The sequence below is a fragment of the Megascapheus bottae genome, chromosome 16 (assembly GCF_031878675.1).
Source record: "Megascapheus bottae isolate mThoBot1 chromosome 16, mThoBot2.hap1, whole genome shotgun sequence".
NCBI classification, from domain to species: Eukaryota; Metazoa; Chordata; class Mammalia; order Rodentia; family Geomyidae; genus Megascapheus; species Megascapheus bottae.
Genome location: NC_143524.1, coordinates 4,604,531 through 4,620,457, shown reverse-complemented (window position 1 = coordinate 4,620,457; position 15,927 = coordinate 4,604,531). Strand labels below are relative to the sequence as shown.

The following is a 15,927-nucleotide window of genomic DNA, read 5'->3' as shown; positions in this document are numbered from 1 at the left end:
AGGGGTCTGGGAGACAAAAGAAGCCCATACCATAGTTCAATGTATTTATTTATACAGGCATTTGCACAAAGAAAGGCAATGAAAGAAGTGTTGTACGTGACAGGTAGCTTTCAGCAAAAGTTGGCAATTAGCAGGAAAAAATGTATGGCTTATGGCTAAAGATCTCTGAACTCATAGCTCCAAGACTAAGAAAACAAAACTATGCCTTCCAATCAATCAGCTGTTGCCACTTCAGATCATCGGGGAGAGATGACACACTTCTGACCTCTTGTCTCTGCAAAACAGGTAGCAGGCCAGGAGTTTGGCCTGGTGGTAGAGTGCTTGCCTAGCATGCACGAAGACCTGGGTTTGATTCCTCGGTACCACATACATAGAAAAAATCAGAAGTGGTGCTGAAGCTCAAGGGGTAGGGCTCTAGTCTTGAGAAAGCCCAACGACAGTGCTCAGGCCCTGAGTTCAAGCCTCAGGACTGGCAAAACAAAAACAAAAACCTGTAGCAGATGCCAGGCACTGTGGCCCATGCCTATTATCCTAGCTACTCAGGAGACTGAGATTTGAAGATTGCTATTCAAAGCAGGGCTTAAGTACCACAAAAGCCAGAAGTAGGGTTGTGGCTCAAGTGGTAGAATACTAGCTTTAGCAAAACAAAAGCTGAAGGACAGCACTGAGGGTCTGAGTTCAAGCTCCAGGGCTATCACACACACACACGCGCACACACACACACACACACACACACACACACACACGTAATTCAAATTAGAGTATCATCGGAGAACAGGCCAATGAGCCAAATCCAACTGTGTGTGTGTGGTACTGGGGCTTGAACTCATGGCTTCTTGTTCTCCATTAACTTTTTTGCTCAAAGCTGGTGCTCTACCACATAAGTCATACCTCCACTTCTGGCTTTTTGATGACTAATTGGACAGCTTGCCCAGACTGCCTCTAAATCATGATCTCAGATCTCAGTCTCCTGAGTAGCTACGATTATGGGTAGGAGGCACTGGTGCCCAGGCTATTTTCCTGTTTTTATTTACTTATTTGGTGCTGATCCTGGGGCTTGAACTTGGGGCCTGAACACTGTCCCTGAGCATTTTTGCTTAAGGTTACTGTTCTACCGTTTGATCTACAGCTCTACTTCCAGCTTTTTGCTGGCCACCTGGAGGGAAGAGTCTCATAGACTTTCCTGCCTGGGCTAGCTGCAAACCATGATCCTCAGAGCTCAATCCTCCTTTCTGCATGCAATAGTTTCTGGCATCCTAGAACATTTCCCTAGCATCATGCCACAGCCGAGGGACTCATGTTCCTGAGCCCCGCTTTCCTTGCTAACTTCTACTGACTGGGTGTGATTTTTTTTAATTTTGTTTTAATGTTATTACAAAGCTGGTGCACAGGGGATTGCATAAGTCAGGTAAAGAGTACATTTCTTTTTGGACAATACCACCCCTTCACTCTCTCTCAGTTTTTCCTTCCTGTCCCCACCCACAAGTTATATAGTATAGTTTTAAATATAGTGAGACTCTTATTTTTAATCAATTAGCCAAAAGCTAGATGTGGAGCTGTGGCTCAAATGGTAAAGTACTAGCTAGGGAAGAGTGTGAGACCCTGAGTTCAAAAAAGTAATAATGTTGGTTGGTTGGTTGGTTGGTTGTGGGGCTTGAACTCAGGGCCTGGGTGCTGTCCCTGAGCTTTATTTGCTCAAGGGTATCACTGTACTATTCTGAGTCACAGCTCCACCTCCTGTTTTTTGGTAGTTAATTTGTGATAAGAATCTCATACACTTTCCTGCTCAGGCTGGTTTGTATGACCTCATCAGATTTCAGCCTCCTGAGTAACTGGGATTACAAGCGTGAGCCACTAGCCCCCCAGCTTAAAGTTTGTATCTTTTTCCTTTTTCTGTACCTTCCTTTGCAGCAATAGGAGCAAGATCTGGATGGCTGAAAGAAGTAGAAAGAGGGGATGAAAAGAATGGGTTTCTGAACAATGCTGTATGTCAGTATAGCACTACAGATCGGGAAGCATCGTTGTTCCCATTTCACAAATAACAAAACTGAGGCCCAGAGAGTTCTTGAGATAAAGCCCTGGATTTAGAAGCCAAAGCCAAACTTGGGTATCTGTGGCTATTTGTGGAGAACAACTCTTCTTTCCTTTCCCCTATCTGGACAATGCTGGCATCAGATATGGCCAGGCCCTGAGTCCCTACCGTGCAGTCTCATCCCAGAACTCTACTCCTCCTTATTTAGTTAGTTAGTTAGTACTGGTACAGGGTCTTGTGCCCTTGCTTGGCTTTTTTCTCTGGTGTCCTTGAGCCACATTGTACCCAAGCCTACAGCGCTACCACTTGAGCCACAGCATCACTTCCAGTTTTTGAGTGGTAATTCGAGTTAAGAGTCTCACGGGTAAAAAAATACATAAATAAAAAATAAGTAAATTAAATTAAAAATATAAAAAATAGAGTCCCACAGGGACTTTATTGCTCTGATCCTCAGATCTCAGCCTCCTGGGTAGTTAGGATTACAGATGTGAGCCACTGCTGCCCGGCTTGCTTGGCTTTTTTGCTCAAGGTGGACATTCTACCAGTTGAGCCACATACCTTCACTTCCAGTCTCTGTCCTTTTTTTTTTTTTGCCAGTCTTGGGGCTTGAACTCTGGGCCTTGGAACTGTCCTTGGACTTTCTCAAGGTTACCATTCTACCACTGGAGCTACAGCACCATTGCCAGCCTTTTCTATGTATGTGGTACCAAGGAATTGAACCCAGGGCTTCTTGCATGCTAGGCAGACACTTTACCACTAGGCCAAACTTCCAGTCCCCGCTTTTTTTCTTTTTCTTTTTTGGTGCTGATTCTGGGGCTTGAACTCAGGACCTGGGTGCCGTCCTTGAGCATGTTATGTTCAAGACTAGTACTCTATCATTTGAGTCACAGCTCCACTTGTGTGTGTGTGTGTGTGTGTGTGTGTGTGTGGTTAATTGGAAATTGGATTCTCTTGGGCTTTCCTGCCTAGGCTGGCCTTGAACCAGAATTCTAAGATCTCAGCCTACTGAGTAGCTTGGATTATAGGCATGAGCCACTGACACCCGGTGGGCCTCTGTCTTCCTGAACCTTAGTAATCTGTCTCAGACCTTTCTCACAGCAGCTCAGTGTCAGGTGATAGCACCCAGGGCTCTGACCATGAGCTCTACACTTGTCCCACATTCATGGTTGAATGACCCAAAATAGGACGGTTCCTTCTATGGGCCTCCTCAAGTCCCTTTTCTGTAAACTTCACATAACAGCAGAACTTTAGTGCCTGATCACTGCTCTGGCAGGCAAGGTGCTGGAAGCTAAGGTTATAATAGGGATAGCTGGTTCCAGTGCACGCTGCAGCAATGGAAATCACCACATGGTGTACAGGTTGCATGGCCAACTAGGTGGCAGCTTTTCTGGGAGGTCTGCTTTTCAGCCTAACAGGTGTGCTGATGGCTGCTTTTTCATTTCCTCTGATAGCAGGGGCCTCAGGACAGTTGGCAAAGCAGCTGGTAGGTGTGGGAATGGGGAGGGGACTGGGAGATGGGGGAGCTTCCCATGGAACAAGATGCTACCTTTTCAGGAATGTGAGTGGACACTCCAGCTGCACGCACCGTGGTGGGTCTCAGGCCATCTACTCCGATTACTTCCTAAAACACACCTTGAAGATGAATTCATGGTCTGATCGCTGGGCTTCCCCCCATCTCTTATTATTCTTAGCTTTCATTTGACACAGAGAAGGTTTTCTCTTCTAAACCCCCTGCCACCGCCAATCTATGACTTCAGATGTTAGAAGTCCAAGTCAGGTTTCAGTGCCTCACCCCTGTAATCCTAGCTACTCAGGAGGCTGAGTTCTGAGGCTCAACATTTGAAACCAACCAGGTAGAAAAGTCCATGAGACTCTCTCCAGTTAACCTGCTAAACAACCTGGACAGAGTAGCAGGTGTCCTCGGTCTCCCTGGGCGACGAGCACCTCCCTCCTTCCCTCTAGTATTTTCTGTCTCCCTTTCCCTAGCTTCTCCAATTCCCTCTCTTCTCAAATCCCATAGCTTCCCATATGCGAGGCGGGGTTTTGTAGAGGGGTGACAAGGAGTCCCCAGACCTAAGGCTGGGAAATGTGCCTTCCATCCGGGCCTACGAGGGGATGAGGAGGCGCCCATCCTTGAAGACCAGGGCAACAGGGCCGAGGATGTGGTGCCCAGGATGGGGGCGGGGCCTTGTAGATTAGGGGAAGTCTCTCGGCTGGATGGGCGGGGCGAGGGAGTCACCAGAAGGGGAGGTGGGCGTGGCTTCCCGGGCTACAGGGCGGTGCCAGAGGCGGGGCGTGGTTTCTCGAGAATGCGGGCTCCCTCAACTAGGGGCGGGGCGAAGCTACAGGGGGCGGAGCCTTGGTGGGCGGAGCTCTGTCTGGAGGCGGAGCCAGCGGGGCGGGGCATGCGGCAGGGGCGGTGCTTCCCTGGCTCCTTCCCTCCCTCCTCGGCCTCGGGTGTCCCCGTGACGAGGCAGCGCGGAGCCGCCGCGGGTCCTGTCCGTCCCGCCGCAGCGGCCCTGGGGCTGGGCCGGGGTGAGACGCGGAAGGAGCCACCGCGCCGGGTGGAGCCCGAAGCGCAGCCAGGTGAGGCCGCCGGGGCGTAGGGGGCGGGGGCTGCGGCGGGCGGGCGCGGGGGGCGTGTTTGCGTGTCTGGGGGCGGCGGGGGAGCGGGAGTGGGCCGGCGGCTGCTGCGCGTCTGCGGCGGCGGGTCCGGGCTGGGCTCCGTGGGGGCCGTCGCCGTGCCCGGGGGCGCAGGCCGGTTCTCCAGACCGGCTGCCCGCGGAGACGCGCGCTGCCGCAGCCGGGGCGAGGGACCCGCGGCCCCCGGACACACCGCGGGGGGGGCCCGGAGGCCGGTGCGAGGCCGAGATGGGGAGACTGAGTCAGATGCATGGGGAGGGGAAGACAAGAGGCGGAGGGGGAGGAGAGCGGGGAGAGAAGGACCGAGCTGGGAGGACAGGGAGTCTTTGAGAAATGGCTGAGGCCGACCGAGGGCTCGCCCTGCAGAGAGGGAGAACGGGCATGGGTTTGCGCATCCCGGATCCTGACGGTCACCCAGCCAGGGACTCCGGCTGCGGTGGCTGCTGAGGGCCGTCAGGTCCCCGGTTGCCAGTTCTCCAAGTCCGTCGTAGGCTGGGATCTTGGCCACCCCAGATCGCGCAGCCTCTCTGATCCCTCCCAAGAGCTTGCCCCTCGGACTGCACCCCTTCTTTCTGGTTTCATCTTCCCTTTGTGGTTGCCCAGCAAGTCCAGGACAGGCAGAGGTGAATGGTGAAAGGTCACCGTCGCCTTAACCCAGGCGGCCTTGTAGCAGACAGGACGGGGGACTGAGAGGAGCTGGAAAACTCTTTTTTTTTCTGGCCGGGACTTTGGCCTAGCCGTAAGAGGGCTTGCCTAGCATGCGTGAAGACCTGGGTTCGATTCCTCGGTACCACATACATAGAAAAAGCCAGAAGTGGTGCTGAGGCTCAAGTGGTAGAGCTCTAGCCTTGAGAAAGTCCAAGGACAGTGCTCAGGCCCTGAGCTCAAGCCCAGGACTGGCAAAAAAAAAAAAAGTTAAAAAAAAACAACCCTCTTTTTTCTTCTCCTGCCCTGCCCAGAATGGTGCTTGAAGGAAATCCTGAAGTGGGGTCTCCCCGAACCTCAGACCTCCAGCACCCTGAGAACAATGGCTCTTGCCTTCTATCTTCTCCTGGTGAAGATGCACAGCCAGGCGAAGAGCCCATCAAATATGGTGAACTCATCATCCTAGGGTGAGCCTAGCCTGCTCCAGGATGGCTGGGTGGATTCTGGGCACCCCCTCGGGGCAGCCAGAATAAAGAAGGGCCCTAACTCCCATGCAGGGTCCTCTGCTATGATAGACAAAGCTGAGCAAACCCTCCACTATGTTTAATTACTTTCTCATAAATCCCTGAGACAACTTTGCCTACCCAAGTTTCTGATAAAGTATCACCAAGCTTCAGTCTGCGAAGCCCTGAGGGTGTGTGTGGTATGGGTTTAAAATTTGTGGTTCTACCTAAAACTGGTTTGTTGCTGAATTTTCCTGTGCCTCAGTTTCCCCATTCTGTCAGAAGAGATGGCAGTAATCCCTACCCCAAAGGGAAGTAGGGGTGAAGGAAGAAGGAATTAATTTTTATTATGTATAACAGCACAGTGCCCAGCACATGCCAAGTGTTCTGGGAGGCAAGTCTGTGCCAAGCCCTTTCATGGACATTATTTCATTTCAATCTTCACAAAGATGCTGTGAGGAAGGAGGTGAGGAAACCGAGGCTCAGAGAGGGGAAGTGACTGGCCCAAGGGCACACAGCTGGTAAGTGGCAGGCTGGGATTTGGACCCAAGTTTTCTTCCTCTAGATGTGGTATTCGGTCACACACCGTAGTTCTCCTTCAGGCTACGAATGACAACACTGAATCTAGGGAAGAATATGACCTGAGGATTGAGAAGACCTCATTTCTTCTCAGTCTTTGATCAGGATCTCTGTACTTTCCATGCAACTCTTTCCCAAGACACACGATCCTCTTCCTCCTCTCCCATCCGACTCTCCTTTTGGTCATCCTAGGGAAACGGCTTGAGAAGTTGTAGTATCCTGATGATAACGACTAAGCATAACAACAGCTACCATTGGTTGACCATACATGGCGTGCTTTTTTTTTTTTTCCTTTTTCCAGTCCTGGAGCTTGAACTTGGGACCTGGGCTGTATTCTTGAGCCTCTAGTGCTCTACCATTTGAGCCGCAGCACCACTTCTGCCTTTTTTTCTGAGTGGTTTATTGGAGATGAGAGTCTCCTGGACTTTTTCCCCCAGGCTGGCTTGACACCTCAGTTGTCAGATCTCATCCTCCTGAGTAGCTACCAGCCCCTGATTATCACGTGTGCTTTTTTGTTGTTTTGTTTTGTTTTGTTTTGTTGTTGGTTGTGGGGCTTGAACTCTGGCCTTGGCATTGTCCCTGAGCTCTTTAGCTCAAGGCTACCACCCTACCACTTGAGCCACAGCGCCACTTCCTGTTTTCTAGTGGTTCATTGGAGAAGAGTCTCATGGACTTTAGTGTCAGGGCTGACTTTGAACCTCGATCCTCAGATCTCAGCCTCCTGAGTAGCTAGGATTATAGGCATGAGCCACTGCACCAGGCTGACAAGTGCTTTTTTAAAAAAATAAAATAAGGGCCGGGAGTTTGGCCTAGTGGTTAAAGTGTTTGTCTAGCATGCATGAAGACCCGGGTTCGATTCCTCGGTACCACATACATAGAAAAAAGCCGGAAGTGGTGCTGAGGCTCAAGTGGTAGAGCTCTAGCCTTGAGAAAGTCCAAGGACAGTGCTCACGCCCTGAGCTCAAGCCCAGGACTGGCAAAAAAAAAAAAAATTAAAAAATAAATAAAATAAAAATAAATACTTATTAAGAGCTTGCTGTAACTATACCACACTGCAAAATGCTTTTGTTCTCAAAATCAACCTACACAGTAAGTCCTGAAAAAAAAAAACGAGCTTCTTTTTATGAAAGTCATGTGTGTGTGTGTGTGTGTATGCACACGCGTGCATGTGCCTGCATTGGTACTGGTATTTGAACTCAGGGCTTGTGTTCTTGCTTAGAATTTTTTGCTCAAGGCTGGCCCTCTACCACATGAGTCAGCCCTCCACTTCTGGTGTTTTGTTAAATGGAGATAAGAGTCTCATGGACTTTTCTGCCTAGGCTGGCTTCAAACTGAAATCTTCAGGTTTCAGCCTCCTGGAGAGGCAGGATTACAGGCGTGGGCTACCAGTGCCCAGGTGAAGAGCTAAGATCTCAGCCAGGCCCATCCTTAGCCTGGGTCCTAATGGCCCTTATGACTGCTTCCTCTCCCATGCAGAAGGGCAACAGATGTCTCCTGATGTCTTCTGATTCAGACTCAGAATCAGAAGGGGCCAATAAATCTGCATTTTAACACACTCACTGGCAATTCTGAGTCAAGTGGTTCGTGTGTGTGTGTGTGTGTGTGTGCCCGTGTGTGCTGGTTCTAGTGCTTGAACTCAGGGCATGGGCATTGTCCATTAGCTTTTTATTTTGAGGTTGGTTCTTTATCACTTGGATCAATATTTTTACTTCTAGCTTTTTTTGTGTGTGTGGTCATGGGGCTTGAACTCAGCCTGGGCACTGCCCCTGAGCTCTTCAGCTCAAGGCTACCACCCTACCCTTGAGCCAAGCCCCATTTCCCGTTTTTTCTAGAGGTCCTTTTGTGCCCGGGATGGCTTTGAACCTTGATCCTCAGATCTTGAATAGTTAGGATTACGGGCGTGAGCCAGCACGCTGGTACTTCTAGCTTTTTGATGGTTAATTGGAGCTAAGAGTCTCATAGACTTTCCTGCTCAGATCTCAGCCTTCCGAGAAGCTAGGATAAGTGTGAGCTACAGACACTGCGCTCCTCGTTTGACAATTATTATCTCATCACTTTCTGCTCTGAGACATCCAGGATTCCCCATTGCTTACAGACAGAACAATATTTTTCACCTGGTGTTCATTTTCTCCTATTGTATGTCACTGCCTTGAGCTCACCAAATGTTGCCAGCTTGGAGAACCTGGCTCAGAGTGAGTACTACTCCATTTTGAAGGGCTTTTCCAAGTCCAGGGTCAGGCAGATCTGAATGCAAGTCTGGACGTTGTCACTTACTAACCCAAGGCACTATACCTCCTCGAGCCTCAATTTGTCTCATTCAGATAGCAGAAAGAAAGACAATTACCTGGCAGGACACAGATATCTCAAGGGAACAGGGACACAGATGTTGGAGTCTGTGAGTCACCCCATCTTTTCTTCTCATGGTTATTCCCACTGGATGTGAGCTGAAAGGAGGGTGGGCATGTGACGTGAGTGGAGATATGGAGGACGAGACGTTGAGGGTCTGTTCTTTTTCTTCCTGTGGTTTTCAGAAGTGGAGTAATAAGTGATGGTTTGCAGCAGCGGACTCTCCAGTTCTTCCAGGCCTAGTAGGGTTTCCCTTTCCAAGAAACCCAGTCTTAGGATCATAATTCTCTTCTCTTGCCCAGAGGGCCTGGGGTGTGCTTGGCTTGTGTCTGAGTCAAGGCAGCTGTGCCTGAATCCTGGAGAACTGACCCCTGCTTCATGCACTCATGATACTACCAGCCCAGACACCTCAGCCATCCAGGAAACTCATGATTATAGTTTAATGAACCCCTCTGTTCATGCACCAGTTGACTGTTGTAGGGTCTTCTAGCTTCCCATGCTTCTTGAGCTTGTTTAGCAAAATGGAATCTGCCTGGAGTTGACAGTGCTCTCTAAGGCTCGTTAGTCACTCACTTTTCATTCTTTCTCCCTTTCTGCTCTTCTTAACCCCTTTAACGTTAACAGCTACAATGGCTGTCTGGCAAATGGAGACAAGGGCCGCCGGCGGAGCCGCCTGGCACTGAGCCGCAGGCCACATGCCAACGGAGTGAAGCCAGACGTCATGCACCACATTTCCACGCCACTCGTCTCCAAGGCAAGCAGCTTATGCCAGTAGACCGAGTACCATTCTGCCCTCTGTGCCCTTGGGCCAGGTCTTCATTCTTCCCAGACCTACATGTTCATACCACCCCTCCATCCCAGCAGGGGTGCTGCCCACTGTGTCATCACTCTGCCTATTGGGCCACCAGAGCAATGGTGACCCCTTGACCTTTGGCAGTGGCAAAGGGGGGAAACTTTGCCTTCTACTGGCTCTAGCTATGTGGCTGTGGATCAGTTCTTCTGTCTCACCCCCAGCACCCCAGTTTAAAATGGGAACAATATAAGCCCATTCTTGGGGTGCCTAGATAACTTGGGTAGAGTTCCTACTGCCCTTAGAACTCCCCTGCACAAAATGCTGCTAGGCTTCCCTGAGCTTGGCTTCGCTCAGAAACTTAGCTCTCATGACTACCTGCCCCGGCAAGTGACTGCTTTTTTCTCACCAGGCCTTGAGTAACCGAGGTCAGCACAGTGTGTCATACACACTGTCCCGAAGCCACTCAGTCATAGTGGAGTACACACACGACAGCGACACAGACATGTTCCAGGTACGCCCAGTCCCCCCACCCCCAGTCCCCTGCCACAGGGCCTCTGAGCTTCTAAGCGATTTGGTTCACTCAGTGCCACAGCTTGTCCTTCCCATGAGGAAGCAGGTGTCCCTGCATGGGTTGCTGATGCAGCAGATTAGCACTCGTAACAAGACTGAGAAGTCACAATGTGGTGGAAGGCCACGTGGCCTCAGAGTTCAGAGAGTAGCGTAAGCGCGGTCATGCCTGGGTTCAGATGCCAGCTCTATCATTTACTTCCTGCAAGACTTACTTAATCCGCGTGGGTCCTTGTTCCCTCATTTGTAAAATGGGACCTGTGATACCAACCGCCCCCTGGGCGAACACATACAATGCTTAGCGTGCAGCAGCTTTGGTGTGGGGAGGGGCCGCTGGGATCAGAACCCGGGGCCTTGTGCTTGGTAGGCAGGTGGTGTACTGGTGAACAGCTACACAGCTGGTAAATTCTTACTCAGTGTTCGCGGCTTGCTGCCAACATCCATTGGTCTGTCAGTGAATTGACCAGTTTTGTGTGGTTTTTTAAAAATTGAGTGAGTCTCCCCACTCAATAGAGCAAGAGATAGAGCAAGAGATGCATTAGGTCTTGGCTAATCGTAACCTAGAGACGTGTCTGGGGAGCCCAGAGGATCTCCAGGGAGCACTGCCTCTCTGTGGACCCTGTTGCATCATTATTTGGGGTCCTGATGCAGAGCGGATGCTGAGCGAGAAGCCCATGAGATTTGCCTTGGGCACGTGCGCGCGATCGCTGTGCTTGTCCTCCCCTCACTTGCAGATTGGCCGTTCCACTGAGAACATGATCGACTTCGTGGTAACCGACACATCCCCTGGAGGAGGGGCCACCGAGGGCCCTTCTGCCCAGAGCACCATTTCCCGCTATGCCTGTCGCATCCTCTGTGACCGCAGGCCACCCTATACTGCCCGCATCTATGCTGCCGGCTTTGATGCCTCCAGCAACATCTTCCTTGGAGTGAGTGCATCTTCCTTGGCGTGGACTCAGGGTCCAGCTCTCCACTGGAAAGTGGGGAAGATTTGGGAGGGGTGGGCCAATCCCCAGCCATCTGAAGTGTGATCCCTGTGGGGCCTTAGCAGCCTGCTTCATGCACAAGCAAAGTGATGCTCAGAGAAGACCTGTGGTACCCAACCATGGGGTCCCCTCTGGGACATGAAGGGAGAGTGGGGGCAGCAGCCTGCTGGGGGCCACTTGGGGAAATGTGAGCTGATCCTCACTGTGGTCCCAGGAGCGGGCAGCCAAATGGCGGACCCCCGATGGCCTGATGGATGGGCTCACCACCAATGGGGTCCTGGTGATGCACCCTGCGGGCGGCTTCTCGGAGGACTCCGCCCCAGGTGTCTGGCGGGAGATATCAGTCTGTGGGAACGTGTATACACTGCGAGACAGCCGATCAGCCCAGCAGCGGGGGAAGCTGGTAGGTGTCCCCCCCTCCCCGCCAATCTCTGCCCCATGCCCTTCCAGCTCCTCCCCACAATCTGCCTGGAGATGGATGAGCTGCAGTCCTGTGCCCAAGAGAGTCCCCATGGGCTGCTCCTGGGAGAGCCACAGGCTCACAGAGCTCTTGGTACTTGTCCTACAGACCCAGCCAGACCAGCATCCCCAGGTGTGGCCTGCACGCTTCTTGAGAATCGTGAGGCAATGTGAAAGAGTCCCACCATGCACTGTGCAGTCACAAGTGGCTTTGCAGCTGCTGACAGCTTAGAAAACTACACTCGAATACAAGGGGGACACTTGGCCTGTGTGTGAGCAGTTTATAGTCTAGAATGTTGGCAGCTCATGGTGTGCCTGTCACGTCTGGGTCAGCTTAGCTTGATTATCCTCTTCCAACAGGAAAAGGCCCTTAGATTAGTTCTTACAGTGCTGGCCAGAAATACCACAGACAAACCAAAACCAAAATTATATATACCCACTGGCTCTATAGTAGGGCACCCCTGTAGTTCCAGCACTTGGGAGGCAGAGGCAGGAGGATTGTGAGTTGAGGATCAGCTTGGTTTTATAAGGAGACGATATGTCAAACAACCAACACCACCACCAAAATCTGTGTACATGAATATGTTATGAACACATGCTTGTTGGGCACCTACTATGTGCCAGGCACCCTTTGAGTCATTTATACTGATTGCTTCCTTGGAGATACTGGGATTTGGAATTCCATTTGAAGTAGAAACTAAGACACAGGTTAAGTGATTCTTCCAGGGACTCAGAGTCAGTGGATGGTGAGGCCACAATTTAAATCTAGGTGTTAACACACTTCCCACGATCCCTGCTCTGGGCTAAGAATCTGGCATCTTCTGGCCTTTACTGAAGCACTTTAGAGAGTGTCCAGATGCTCCGATTCGATAGGACCAAAGCCCAGTCCTCCTGAGAGCCAGGGGAGCTGTGTCTGTCCTCTCAGCGGCTCTGCCAGCCCAGGCGCCCTCTGCAGGGCTGCAGCCCTGGCTGGGTGGGAACCTCTTGGACTAAGTAAGGGCTTTTTGCTGTCGTTGGCAGGTGGAAAATGAATCCAATGTGTTGCAAGATGGCTCCCTCATCGACCTGTGCGGGGCCACGCTGCTGTGGCGTACTCCAGCAGGCTTGCTGCGGGCACCCACGCTGAAACAGCTGGAAGCCCAGCGACAGGAAGCCAATGCAGCGCGGCCCCAGTGTCCTGTGGGCCTCAGCACCCTGGCCTTCCCCAGTCCAGCCCGGGGCCGCACAGCACCGGACAAGCAGCAGCCCTGGGTGTACGTCCGGTGTGGCCACGTCCACGGCTACCACGGCTGGGGCTGTCGACGGGAGCGGGGTCCCCAGGAGCGTGAATGTCCCCTCTGCCGACTGGTGGGTCCCTATGTGCCCCTGTGGCTAGGCCAGGAGGCTGGGCTGTGCCTGGACCCGGGGCCTCCCAGTTATGCCTTTGCACCCTGCGGCCACGTCTGCTCCGAGAAGACTGCCCGCTACTGGGCCCAGACGCCACTGCCGCACGGCACCCATGCTTTCCACGCTGCCTGCCCCTTTTGCGGGGCCTGGCTCACCGAGCATGGCTGCGTCCGCCTCATTTTCCAGGGGCCTCTGGACTAGGCTCTCCAGAGCCCTCACCGCTGTGCCCACCTGCTCACCCAGCACCCCTCTTTCCTGCAGCCTAGAGGGAGCTCTGCATGTGGAACGCTGCCCACTGGCTCCACACCACACCAGCTGGATGGGTGACGACCCTCCCCCAAGGCCTCCTGATCACTTCCTGGTCATTCTGAAGGGACCTGCAGTACCAGCTGTGCCCCACGTGGATGGAGGGAAGCTCAGGCCCCTGCCTTGCCCTGCCTGGGTGATCTCCCACCATGCCGGTTACACTGTGCCCCTGGGGGAGTGAAGGGACTCTGACCCCTGACCCTCAGCTTATGCTGGTTGGGCCCTCAGCCTGCCAACCTGGAAACAGATACTCATCCTTCTCCCTGCTGCCCTGAGTTTCCCCAGAAACCCTGCTGCTCAGCGGTCCCCTCCCCCAATCCACACATCCCCCTCTGTGTGCAATGCCTCCAGCCCTGAGGGAGGGATGGGTGGGTAGCAGGCTGGGACCAAGTGGAATGGGGTTCACAGTTCAATGGAGGATGGACAGTTTTGTGTGAGAGGGTGGAACAATCCTTGGGTTGGCTGTGGGAAAGCATGGAAGGCTTCAGGGAGGAAGCGGGACAGGAACTGAAGGTCTGCAGTGGTTCTGAGTCCTCCAGGCCCATGGGGAAGGCTGCGTGCTCTGTGTACTTGGGCTGCAGACTGAGGGGAAAGGAAGGAGGGGATCCGAATGACAGATGCAGGGGGGGCTGAAGCATGAGCTGCAAGGGGCACAAGGGACTGCTGAGAGGATCTCGGATGGGGACAGCCAGGAGCCAACCAAGTGGCTGGGACTGGGGAGTGAGAGGATTCGCTGCTTCAGAGTCCTGGCTCTGACCCAAGGGCTACCACTACTGAACGCCTGCCTGCCACCATGTGCCATGCACCCTGCCTGCACTGTGCCCACGGTAATAACAACTTGGTTCATTGAGCACTCACTGGGTGCCAGGCTCTGCTTCTTGGAGGTTTGATTGTTCAGTCTTCCTGTGTCCTGGGGAGGGAGGCATCACCGCTTGTTTTCACAGAAAGATAAAGTCATTTGCTCTAAGTCACACAGCTGGGACGTGACCAGGCCTGGATTCAAACCTGACCCTACCCTCTTTCTACGTTGGGGTTCCTTTTCTCGGCAGGGCTAAATTGGGGAGGAGGGACAGTCAGTCTGTGTCCTGGAGAAGCTGGAGAATAGATTGGTAGATGCCCCCCTTGCTCTGTGCCCAGCCCCATATAGGGCTCCAGCAGTGAGCAAAGTCCTGCCTCTCCAGCTCTCTGACAAGAGGCCTGACCACCCTGCCTCCCTCCCGGCCACCGGCACCCCAGCCTCATTCCGTGGATTGGCCACCAGGCTGCGGTATTCTGAGAATTTGGGGCTCCTAGGAAGGCACAGAGATAACCTGGAGTGTGAAGCATATCTCAAGTCGCAGAGGCAGCACTGCTGGGAGGCGAGTGAGGGCAACAGCATGGCATCGCAGGAAAATGCATGGCAACTGGTGAGCAGAGTGTGCAGGGGAGACAGACAAGCAGGATGGAGTTGGCGAGGTTTGAAGTAGGGTCTGGGGGGTCTCAGCAGCCATGGAGGACAAGTCTGAGTCTATGCATCTTCCTGAGTGCCAAGGACCAAACTGAGGGTATTGCTGGGGCTCCCCTAATCATTCCTAGGGAAACTGAGCTTAGGAGCACAAGCAGATGGTATTCCAGAGATTAGAAAAGAGAGGGCTAGGAGTATATGCATGCTTGGTCATTGCCCTAGATTCAGAACAGATGGCAGCACACAAAGTGGAGTGCAGACTCCACTGGAGGGACCTCCCAAGGCCACACAGCTAGTGAGGGCCAGAGAGTGCCCACACACTCGAGCAAGGGACATGCGATTGCATTCTTGCTTCTGGAGTGGGGGTGGGGGGTGGGGTGGGGGCAGGGAGAGGATTTTCCCCTCCACCCTCAGACTCTAGAAACAGATCTCTCCACAGTTTTCACTTCTGACCACATTGGGAACCAGGCAGTGGAATATTCTGGTCCCATGTCTAGTGGGAAATTTCTGGTTCTAGGAGAGACAAGCAAGAGACACATCTGTGGGTGTTTGGGAGAATTCAAGGCTGTTAGAAGCCAGAAAGTTCTATCCTTGCCCCAGTTCTGCTTGTTGCCAGAACTTAGAACCTGGGCTCCCACAGGAATTAAATAGAATGGCCTCTGCCTCACCAAGTGCTTGTGAATGTATAGAAAGCATCTATGAAATCGTAGGTAGTTAATGTTTATTTCCTTGCTTACCCCATTTTCTTCCGGGGAAAACCCAGGTAAGTGATAACCATGATTCCAATGAATGTGAATGTGAGTGTGTGTGTGTGTGTGTGTGTGTGTGTGTGTGTGTTGTGAAGAGAGGTCTCAATAAAGCTAGGCCCAAGCTTATAGATTCCTGAAGATAATGTGAGAAATGTCCTGGAAATTCTTAGTTCCAGTTTTTTCATCTGTTCAATAGGTTAAATGTTATGCTCCATCAAGGCTTTGCATGAACTAAGTGAGCTCCTCTACAGCAAGCTCTGGAACAGGACTAAAGTAATCGCTACTTTTGACCATCGTAAAATGAGATTATGCAGGGATGGAATGTAGAAAGCAGCTGTTGCTACAGTGTCCTAGAAGTCCATCACCAGTACAAAAAACCAAACGAAGTTTAGCCCCAAGGCCTAAATAACTGGATCCTTTGCCTACGCCAGCTGCCCCCTGGTGGCCAAAGACCGATATTACCTCCTCAAGTGTACATTTCAACTTCAC

At 52.2% G+C, this 15,927-nt stretch overlaps 1 protein-coding gene across 2 annotated transcripts; it reads left to right on the top strand.

The window, feature by feature from the left end:
• Positions 1–4,522: 4,522 nt before the first annotated feature.
• Positions 4,523–13,253, top strand: Peli3 (pellino E3 ubiquitin protein ligase family member 3). 2 transcript variants are annotated; one of them, XM_090348661.1, is made up of 8 exons: positions 4,523–4,618; positions 5,635–5,787; positions 6,273–6,344; positions 9,373–9,502; positions 9,951–10,052; positions 10,843–11,037; positions 11,309–11,497; positions 12,574–13,253. In XM_090348661.1, the coding sequence occupies exons 2-8, from the start codon at positions 5,636–5,638 to the stop codon at positions 13,138–13,140; spliced, it is 1,407 nt and encodes a 468-aa protein (XP_090204787.1). In that variant the 5' UTR covers positions 4,523–4,618; position 5,635; the 3' UTR covers positions 13,141–13,253. The 2 variants fall into 2 exon arrangements, with proteins under 2 accessions (XP_090204787.1, XP_090204788.1); XM_090348662.1 differs by lacking the exon at positions 6,273–6,344.
• Positions 13,254–15,927: the final 2,674 nt, after the last annotated feature.